Source organism: Miscanthus floridulus, chromosome 5 (assembly GCF_019320115.1).
Source record: "Miscanthus floridulus cultivar M001 chromosome 5, ASM1932011v1, whole genome shotgun sequence".
In the NCBI taxonomy this organism is placed as follows: Eukaryota; Viridiplantae; Streptophyta; class Magnoliopsida; order Poales; family Poaceae; genus Miscanthus; species Miscanthus floridulus.
In genome coordinates, this window is record NC_089584.1 from 8,220,462 (window position 1) to 8,231,185 (window position 10,724).

The 10,724-nt window shown below is 45.9% G+C and overlaps 1 protein-coding gene across 5 annotated transcripts; it reads left to right on the top strand.

Moving 5' to 3' along the window:
- Positions 1–3,954: 3,954 nt before the first annotated feature.
- LOC136449452 (BTB/POZ domain and ankyrin repeat-containing protein NPR1-like) lies at positions 3,955–10,273 on the top strand. 5 transcript variants are annotated; one of them, XM_066449483.1, is made up of 6 exons: positions 3,955–4,607; positions 6,090–6,837; positions 7,007–7,177; positions 7,563–8,600; positions 8,850–9,121; positions 9,787–10,273. In XM_066449483.1, the coding sequence occupies exons 1-4, from the start codon at positions 4,050–4,052 to the stop codon at positions 7,802–7,804; spliced, it is 1,719 nt and encodes a 572-aa protein (XP_066305580.1). In that variant the 5' UTR covers positions 3,955–4,049; the 3' UTR covers positions 7,805–8,600; positions 8,850–9,121; positions 9,787–10,273. The 5 variants fall into 5 exon arrangements, with proteins under 5 accessions (XP_066305580.1, XP_066305576.1, XP_066305579.1 ...); XM_066449479.1 differs by lacking the exon at positions 8,850–9,121; XM_066449482.1 differs by lacking the exon at positions 8,850–9,121 and having other exon boundaries at positions 7,563–8,574.
- Positions 10,274–10,724: the final 451 nt, after the last annotated feature.

Genomic DNA, 10,724 nt, shown 5'->3' on the forward strand with positions numbered 1-10,724 from the left:
GAAAAAGAAAGAAAAAACAAGTACTTCAAACTCCACCAAAGCTCCTAAGAAATCTAAGAAGGCATCTGTAGCAGTCTCTACTTCCTTTGTCACACAAACACCGATTAGTCTAGGGCCAACAATGAGGTTGATGGCAGCTTCTATTTCTAGTCCTCTCAGTCCAGGGCCTACAACAAGGAGTAGGGTAGCAGCAGAAACATCACTAGGAGGTATTGTGAGGCGACTTATCATAGGCTAGGCATTGGATTTGTAAGAGCAAAGCCTATGTGTGATGCCATTGTTATTTTCTAGCTAGTGTTGGTGTTATTAGACCTTTGTGTGCTGGCAGACTTATTAAGTGTTGGGTGCATGTTTTAAACTATGGATGTGTTTCCATGAATGTAATGTGCTGCAATGACAATTGTAATGTGTTGGAATGATTGTCCTTGTGTATGTGTTAAATGGTAAAAATGGTGCTGGATGAATTTGTATATATGTGCTGTTAATATGTGGATGGACCCAGGCGCTTAATTATCTGTTCATATGTGCTGGGTTCAACCTATTACTATGTGCTGGGGTCATGTATTCACGTTCTACTGATTTGGGGGTATTTTGGTCTCATTTAACGGCTCAGTTACTAAAAAAATGATGGAATGGTAGTTTTAGTTCGCAGTGGCAAATTTCAGTGGTATTTTATGGGGTCGAAATCTTTCGATGGTATTTTATGAAGATCGTAACCTTTCAATGCTACGAAACCAATTTTCCCTTGTGGCGGTTACCGTGTAGGGTACCATTACAACAAATGATGTTTTTTTTCATTAATTGTCAGTGCTGCTGCTGCACTGCTGCTCTAGCAAAGGCAGGCCTGTTCGCTGGTTGGTTTCTGAGCTGGTTTGAGCTGGCTGGTGCTGGTTTTTTATGAGAAAAAAATATTATTGACTGACTGGTTTGGGCTGGCTGAAACTAACAAGCAAACAGGCGACTAGTATCACGAATTCGCCAAATGGATAGGGGCGCACAGAAGTACGATTTTATTTAAAGTCCGCAAACAAATCAAAGGCAAGATGTGCAGCTACGCGTGCTAGGCTACTCCAAATAGTAAGAAGCTACAAGATTCCATTGCAAGTGGTACATACATAGCCCCCGATGCGTTGATGAGCCAAGTACGGTGTACGTACGTAGTAGTAGTTGTCACATACGCCTGTAAATAAATAAAAAGAAATAAATCTCACTGCAGTCTCACCCGGCCAGCCGGTCAAATGTGGTCCAGAGCGGCCAATCTGAACTGTCTCGATCGCATCAGACACACAAACAGGCATACTCCTAGTAGATTAGTGCTAGCCCGATGTGCCCTGTGCCCATACACAGCAATTTATATAAGCAACTTAAACTTATGGTTCTGGGACCGTGCAGCAAGCTCTGCCTCCGACGCGGACGTACCGACCGTATCTTGTAGCTCCCTGCCTTGTTTCGAGTAAACGACGTAGTAGACACGTAGGGTAGGGTAGGGCACGCCACGGCCACGCACTCGCGGCCGGGGTGGCGGTGTACTGCTGTGCAAGTGCAAGCAAAAGCATGCACCGCCCGGGTGGCACTGTTGTGCACGGAAGAGTCCACTGCCCGGCGTACAGTCCCAAATCACAAATCACGATGGCATTGGCGGCGTGCCATCACGCGATGACCACGTCCGTCCAGCCGCCACCGTCCCGGACAGGGAGGCCGGAGTGGAACTTATCTAGGTGTTTGTTGTTACGTGGAAGGGCAAGCTGCTTTATCTTCTTTCGACGCCTACTTTCTAGTACTTTTCTCTCTCGCTCCGTGTTTCTTCCTTTTTTATTTACAGTTTCGTCCTTCGGACCCCCGGTGAATTAAACACGTGTCGAGATACGCACGGTGTGACTTTATACTAGTGGTTCGGTTTTGAGCTCGATCGTAAAGAGATCTAGGGCCGTTTGGTACGGTTATTTGGATTCGTTGGCAGTTTGGTACGGTTATTTGGTACTAGATTCAAGAGAGAAACCGCTCCTAGGGTGGGCTGTAAGCCTTCAAATCTGAATCTATTTCTTACTGTCCAAATACTCCAGCTGAGTAAAACAAGAATCTCCATGAAGAAAGGTAGTACTTTTTTTTTATATAAAACAGGAGGGGGTTGCACCCCTACTGGAAAACTTTATTGAAAATAGAACAACAGAGTTTACAACAAGGTATCACGAAGCAAAGAAAGTCAGGAAGAAAATTAAAAGGATTACACAAAACCTTTTAGCCATAAATCAATTCTAGGGTGCAGCGCCGCTTTTGCTCTTAGAATAACCAAAGCAAACTCCTTCTTGAAGATCGATTTGCAGCGATTAACTGAGTGTGGAATGGCTTTGAAGATAACATCATTACGTACCATCCAAATAGACTAACACATAGTGATAATAATTTCCATGGCAAAAGGCAACCGCAGCTGTGCCGAGAAGCTCTCAACAATGAGGCAGGGATCTTCAGAGTTTGGCACCACTAAAAGTAGCAAGTTCCAGCAAGCAGCTGCAAAAGGACAATGAAAAAGAAGATGTGCCAGATCTTCATCCATATTACAGTGGCACAGAACACATTGATAATCAGGCAAATGCATATGTCTCCTCCTAAGCATGGCCCTGGTATCCAGGCGATCCCTGAGAACCAACCAAAAGAAAAATTTCCTCTTATTCTGACAAGCTGAAGGCCACAGCCATTTAAAAGAAATATGAACCTGTCTATGACCAATCAGGCATCTGTAAGCCCGATTTGAAGCAAAAAGAGAGGAGCCCCAAATATAAATCCATTGATGAAAGGTCTGCTGCAGCTGTAAACCTTGAAGAATACCAGACAGCTATAAGTACTGATCATAAGCTTCTGGTGTCAGGGGAAGATAAAAAAGGTCATGGAGAGCAGGAGTAGAGGATGCCCTGTAGAGAGAGATCTTCTCATCCTTGACAAAGGAGAATAGCTCGGAAACATCTGACTACAAACACCAGCACCCCAAAGATCATGCCAAAGGAAACAAGATTTACCATCTTGCAAAGAAACCATAGCCAAACCTTTGTATTGTGGTAGCAACTTGAGGACATCTTTCCACCAAAAAGAGCCTCTGAAATTATGATTCAGAACTGACAGTCTGTCTCTTGTATAATACTTGTCCCACACCAACTGAACCCAAGGGATTGGAGCCCTATTAAAAAATTTGTGAAGATGCTTCAGAAGGAGACATGAAGAAAGGTAGTAAGCCGCCTTCTTTAGACTGTGATTGTTTGGTTCTTTAGTCGCTTCTAAAATTTATGTCACATCGAATGTTTAGATACTAATAAAGAGCATTAAATATAGATTAATTATAAAACCAATTACATAGATGGAGGCTAATTTACGAGACGATTTTTTAAGTCTAATTAATCTGTCATTGGCACATGCTTACTGTAGCACCACGTTGTCAAATCATGGACTAATTAGGCTTAAAAGATTCGTCTCGTAAATTAGTCACAAGTTATGTAATTAGTTTCATAATTAGTCTATATTTAATACTCCATGTATATGTCCAAACATTCGATGTGACAGGAATTTTAGGCGTCCATGTAGAAACCAAGCACCCCTTTACTTCAAAGATAACTAATGCTGAGATCAAGAGCTAGGGTATGCAATGTTAACAAAGTCCCAACAAGACACCACAAATGGACAATGTAGGAATAAATTTTCTAAAGTCTCTTCATAATCCAAAGAGCAGAGTGAATTGGTCACTCGATGCCACATTTTTGCTTGATTCTTCATCCTAGTGGAGAACAGAGAAATGTCTCTGATTTCTGATCCAAATCACTCATCAGAAATAGGTTGGTCAACCACAGCCACAGGATCTGGTTCCAAAATGCAAGAAGCAAAGGGGCCAAAGCGGAACATTCCCCTCTCTGCCACCTCAGTCGCAACCGTTTACTAATGCCATAAATTCGTCTCTTTCCCCGCGCCCCCTCCCTCCCTCCTCGCCCGCTAGCTCGCATCGACTTCGTCGCTGCGCCTTCCCCACCATCTCCGGCACGCCTGCCGCGCGCCGCGCCCAGCCAATGGAGCCCATGGACAGCCAGCTCACCGCCGTCGCGCTCTCCGACTCCGACAGCGGCTCCGTCGAGGGCGCCGCCGCAGCCGACGCGGCGGACGCCGACCTGCAGGCGCTCCGCCGCCTCTCCGAGAACCTCGCGGCGGCGTTCCGCTCCCCCGACGACTTCGCCTTCCTCTCCGACGCGCGCATCTTGGTGCCCGGCGCGCCCGACCTCGGCGTGCACCGCTGCGTGCTCTGCGCGCGCAGCCCCTTCCTGCGCGACGTCTTCGCGCGCCGCGCCGCTGCCAGCGCCGGCGAGGAGAAGGATAAGGGCAAGGACTGGGAAAAGGTGGAGCTTAGGGACCTCCTCGGCGAGGAGGTCGAGGTCGGGTACGAGGCCCTGCGGCTGGTGCTCGACTACCTCTACAGCGGCCGCGTCGCCGCCCTGCCCAAGGCGGCCTGCCTCTGCGTCGACGAGGACGCCTGCGCGCACGTCGGCTGCCGCCCCGCCGTCGCCTTCATGGCGCAGGTCCTCTTCGCCGCGTCCACCTTCGACGTCGCCGAGCTCACCAACCTCTTCCAGGTCCGCCTCCATCTCCCTCTGAACCCTCTCTGTCTTTGTCATGCCTCACGCCACGCACGCCGCGCCGCCCCTGTTAGCTAACTTGGGCAGCGATTCATGGCGCCTTTTTAGTTTTCGCGGTTTCTGTTATGCGTGACTGCGTGTTGATTGCGGATGTGTTCTTGCCATTAATCGGTGGCTTGCAGTTGCAACGAAGCTTTCTATGTCCGTTGCGCAGCGCACGCAGATGCTGCTTGAAGCGGCAAACAAAGATCACACCCCTTTGGCATACTGTTTTTGCACATGACCCTCAGATGAAACGTCTTTTGTTTTTCCATTGCATATACAAAACACTGTTAATCATCCAAATTTGCCTATTATGGTGACAGTAAGCTCGTGCTGATAGTGTAATTGGTAAACATCTCTAGACTTCTAGATGTAGACCAGGACAGGTTGAGTCGTGCGCAATTGACAGCTGCTTGCACGTGCGCACAAACAGCGCTATTGCACCATGCCACCATAAGTCATCAGTCAGTTCAAACCACGCACTGAAAGTCTGAACCACTAACCCATTTGGTCCAAGTTCAGTTTGATCCGAAACTATCTTGATAAATGTATTTTACAGGCTAAAAATCCGCTCCAGGTTCACGAATTCGCCTAACCTAAGATGTGTTGTTGGGTAACTTTCAATAAATGTGATGAAGATATGATGAAGCTGTTTACTTTTTTTTTTCTTTCAGCAAAAAAGCAACGTTTTGTAGAGTACTGAGTAGAAACACCTCAAACTCTGCACTATCTATTTTGGGCTGCTGTGATACCGATAGTTTACACCTATATGGCTATATACAGAAAGGATAAACGTACAAACAAAAGAAGCCATCATAGTTTTTCAACATAATCCTTACTGGGCGTATAGATATAAGATGATGCAACCAAAAAAAGATATAAGATGATGCAACCATCTATGGAGCGCGATACTTGACAAGTACCATCTGGGTCCTTATTTGTAGTATTAGTAGTAGTTCAAACAAACCCAAAAGGCTATCTCTAGAAAGGAAAATAAAACGGTCTAAGAAGCAAGCAAATTGCCGATCATGAGCTATTCTGTAGGTTATGGTGAAATATCTTGCATACAAAATTTGCTATTTACTTAGAGCTTCTTCACTCCACTATGAAGAAAGTAACACAAGTACTCCTTATCTACTTGCTTCCCCATTTCTTATAGCGATTTTAAGCAAATATCAGCAAGGGACCTGGGGCTGTTTTTATGTATTCTGGTATATTTTACTGTGTATTTAGTTCTTTCTCAAGAATTCCTGATAAGATCAGTTGACATTTGTTGCTTCTTTCTTTCTCCCCCACTGTTGCTTTATACAAGTGACACTGATGTGCAGGCATGGCCATTTACTATTCTTGCTTACTTTTTGTTAGTATTGCTATAATTGTTTATGAAAATTTTCTGTTTTAACATGCCATTACTAATCCACGTGATCCTCTCTACAGCGGCGTCTCCTTGATGTCCTTGACAAGGTTGAAGTGGACAACCTCCCATTGATCTTATCTGTTGCCAACTTATGCAACAAATCTTGTGTGAAACTGCTTGAGAGATGCCTTGATGTAGTAGTTCGGTCAAATCTTGACATGATTGCTCTTGAGAAGGCGTTGCCTCCAGATGTTGTCAAAGAAATTGTTGATGCGAGGCTAAGTCTTGGATTAGTTTCACCAGAGGACAAGGGCTTCCCTAACATACATGTAAGAAGAGTACACAGAGCGCTGGATTCTGATGACGTGGAGCTAGTCCGAATGCTACTCAAGGAAGGAAAAACTAATCTTGATGATGCATATGCGTTACACTATGCTGTCGAACATTGCGACTCGAAGATCACAACAGAACTTCTGGATCTCGCACTTGCAGATGTTAATCATAGGAACCCAAGAGGTTATACAGTTCTTCACGTTGCTGCTCTGAGAAGGGAACCTAAAATCATTGTCTCTCTTTTGACCAAGGGAGCTCGGCCATCAGATCTCACATTTGATCACAGAAAAGCAGTACAGATCTCTAAACGACTTACAAAGCATGGAGATTACTTTGGGCCTACTGAGGACGGAAAGCCTTCTCCTAAAGATAGATTATGTATTGAGATACTAGAGCAAGCTGAAAGAAGGGATCCGCAACTTGGAGAAGCATCAGTTTCTCTTGCGACAGAAGGAGACTCTGCACGTGGAAGGTTGCTCTACCTTGAAAACCGAGGTAATCTTTGTTTTAGAAAATGTGTATAGTGCCATGGTTTCCAGAATAATTTGTTCAGATGTGGCTGGTGGTATTGAACAGATAGCACTGTTCTTTGTCAACGATTATTTGAGTATCTTCCATGCTTACTTATGTCTTCATGTGTCCCTTTTTTTTTAATGTTATGCAGTTGCTTTAGCTAGGATATTGTTTCCCATGGAGGCAAGGGTAGCAATGGACATTGCTCAAGTTGATGGAACACTGGAATTTACCGAGATACAGCGGACAGTTGACCTGAACGATACTCCGTTCACAATGAAGGAAGAACACTTGGCTAGGATGAGAGCCCTATCCAAAACAGGTGACGCTCAGCTTCCCTCTTTCTTTAACCACAGCACTTTATTCTGAGTATACTGCTATTGACTTCTTCAGCATATCTGTAGTGATGGAAGCTGAAACTAAGTTTTATTTTTTTTAAATACCTATAGGGGTTTACAGAAATCTTGTAGAATAAATTACATCGTAAAATCATTAGATCTGAATCACTATGTGAGTCAAGGACAACGATAGCTATTTGACCTGAAGGTGGACATTTTAATGTGGTCACGTACAGTTTTGATTTAACCTCTGAATTTCTAAGCACTAGTCTTGCATTTCTCCGTGGCTTGGAAGCTGTAGGCACACTGTCGCATTTTTGTTTCTCTGATTGAACCTGGACTAATCGCAAGCTGAATTATGTGTTCCAGTGGAACTCGGGAAGCGCTTCTTCCCACGGTGTTCAAAAGTGCTCGACAAGATCATGGATGACGAAACCGAGCTGGCTTGCCTTGGGCGAGACACATCCACGGAGAAGAAGAGGAGGTTCCATGATCTGCAGGACTTGGTTCAGAAGGCATTCAGCGAGGACAAGGAGGAGAACGACAGGTCGGCCCGGTCATCTTCTTCCTCGTCGACAACTTCGATCGGAGCCGTCCGGCCTCGGAGATGAAAGGAAACATGGGTTCTGTTTCTGTCCCGCCATTTTGGTAGCTGATGATCCCCCGGTCCTAACAGTTTTAGCATCGCCTGATATTCTCCCAATCCGTTGGCCACATAGAGATCGTAATCATGCTCACTTGTGCTTGTATAGTATTAATGCAGAACATATATACCAGGTGTAAATCGGTATTGGAGATTGTAATGGTAGTAGTCACATCGTGCAGTGTCACAGTGTGGCGTAGTCACATTCCCGCGCGTGTGTCGAGCAGCTAGCTGCACGGGATTGTAATGGCGTTTTGAGAAATTAACGAACATCCCTCTTCACTTCACTCAAAAAAAGAAAAGGGTCTGGCATGGCTTGTGGAGGATAGAGGCCGATCCACCAGTACGGTGACCTCCCGGCGGCGAGACTCGGGCTACTTTCCTGTACTTCTGTTTTTGCGTGGAAGTGGAACTGAGGAAGAAGACGAGTCTCTGCGACTACACGAAGCGAACAGTTGGACCGCTATTGGGCCACGTAATGAGTCTTCTAGTACATGAGAAGCCCAGGCGGAAGGTAGCAGCTTCTGCTTCTGGCCTTCGGCGACCCGTCCGTCCATCGCATCAACGAGGGCTACTGGGCTAGCGAGAAGCTTCTGCTTCTGCTGTGAACGACGCCGAACTTGGTGCCGCCGCCGCCGCTGCCCAGTGGACACCACCACGACATTCCGAACCTCCGAGTTCTCATGGCCGGCGACCGCGATTTAGTACTCCCTTTCCATTGGAAATTGGTCTAGGAAGGTTGAAACAAATTTTCGTATAGCAAGGTTGATATTGTGGTCTTTTTCCCTTTTTTACCAAAATGAAATTGCATCTAATAATAATATTTATTACGCATTCTACGTATTTCGTTTAAATTAGGCGCAACGGACGGGCTGATACCTAGTTAATGGTTAAGTTTTACTTGGCTAAAGTTTAGCCCTTTACACCATGAGATCTAAGCAGGGGCTTAGCTTCAATCTTTCCACATATTTTCCACACACAAGATGCGGTTTTCACCATAATTTTTCTGCCAGGTTAGTGGCGAGTGAAGGTGTGGCGCACACCTAAGTCTAGCCGATGGATACCGAGCAGGATAATAGGAACAGAAGTAAACCAATCGATCATATATTCTTATATATTTCGGTCAAAATCATATATTCATATATGCGTGACACGTGACAAAATCTGATTAGATGGGGTGCATGCATGGATGACTAAAGATTCCTATTAGAGCGGATGTGTGGATCAGTGGATGGTTAACTAGTCTTACAAAAATCAAACTTCAAATGCGGTTTCTTGTCAAACCGTGAGTCTTCCATTTAAACCACATGTTGTCTATAGAATATACTGCCTTAGAATTAGCCATGGCCTTTGCTTTGGTACCCCCATTCCCCCAATAACTATGAGCCACGCCCATTTAATGAGATCGATCATCTATTACTTCCTAGGAGGTAATATGTGAAATGTATATTTGTTTATTTTTAAATTTGATAAAATAGGATAAATAAGGAAGCTTTTAGATATAAAAAAATCTTTTTCTATATCTAATTGTTGCATGCGTGATCTATTTGATATGTTAAGTCTTTTTTATTTTGCAACTTTGGGACATGATATAATTTGATTAGTATAATTGCCATGACAGCTAAGGTATGTGTTATAATTTTTGCAACGTTGTAGCGTGTTTCGTTCCCAACGTCAATTAGCTGCGTCTGCGTGCAACATGTTTTAATTTAGGTCCTACTAGTTATGTAACATAGTTTTAATCGAGTTAGCATAACGCACATAGTACACAATATGTTAGCGTGTAACATATTTTAGACTGTCAAAGTTTCATACTCAATTAACGTGTTAGCTATCGATCTTTTTCATGCGTGTAACATGTTATTTGATTGATTATGTAACATAATTTTAGGAGTTTTTTCTTTTTTTCTCTTAATTATTTAATCATTTGTTTGTTTAATTCATACGTAGCATTTGGCCCCGTGCCGTTGATGCGAGACCACTCCATGCAGCGCAACTTTTGGCTGCAGCTGCAGCAGGTGCAGGTGCAGCCTGATAAAGCCTGAAAAAAAAAACTCTACGCTGATAAGCGAGGCAGATAAGTTCAAGAGACAAGGACGTGGTCACAGCACCAAGGCCATCCTCGCAGTCACGCGGCTGCATTCGCTTCGCTGCGACCTGACCGGACGACCGCGTGCCGAGCAGAGCATGGCTCGCATCTGCTTGGCCCCTTCGCCACAGGAAAGAACCTCGTCAGTCGTCGTCCATCCAGGTACAAAGAGGGGAGAGCCCTGCCCAGGAATCTCTCTGCCTCTGCTCCCTCAGAAATCCCTCAGCTCTCTGGCCTACCGCCTGCGTGCGCCTGCTAGCTTTAGCAGCGGAGAAGAGTCCGTGACCGTGAGCCTGGGCGCTGGCCAAGCCGTTTTGCTTGCTGCCGGCGCCGCGGCGTTGCGTGATGAGTGCAGGCGCAGCCCGCCGTCTGCGGTGGCAGCACAGGGTGGCCTGGTCCTTGCTCCTCCTCTTCTTCTTCGTCGTCCTGCCTCTTCTCGTCTTCATGGCCCAAGGTGAGCTGAGGTCCTCCGTTTTGCCCTACCGTAACGTTTTGGTTTTGTGTCTCTGAACCTGAAAGAGGCAGTGCCAACCTGCTATGCAGGCGGCCATCAGGATCCGGCGCATCATGTCGGAGAGGACCCGCGCTCACCGCCGGTAACGATTCTTTCTGACGATGGCCGAGAGCATGCGGAGGAGCAGCAGCAACTGATGAGCAGGCCGGGCTCAAAGCCGCCGTGCTGCGACCGCAAGTGCGGCGCGTGCGCGCCGTGCAAGGCCGTGCAGGTGCGCGCCGGCGCCAACTACGAGCCCATCTGGTGGAAGTGGAAGTGCAAGTGCGGCGGCGCCGTCTTCGATCC

What these genes read in the sequence shown, in the direction of transcription:
- LOC136449452 (XM_066449483.1), top strand. Translation starts at nt 4,050, where the DNA reads ATGGAGCCCATGGACAGCCAGCTCACCGCCGTCGCGCTCTCCGACTCC. An exon ending in GCTCTACCTTGAAAACCGAG is followed by an intron (nt 6,838 to 7,006) that starts GTAATCTTTGTT and finishes AATGTTATGCAG; the next exon opens with TTGCTTTAGCTAGGATATTG. An exon ending in GAGAGCCCTATCCAAAACAG is followed by an intron (nt 7,178 to 7,562) that starts GTGACGCTCAGC and finishes TATGTGTTCCAG; the next exon opens with TGGAACTCGGGAAGCGCTTC.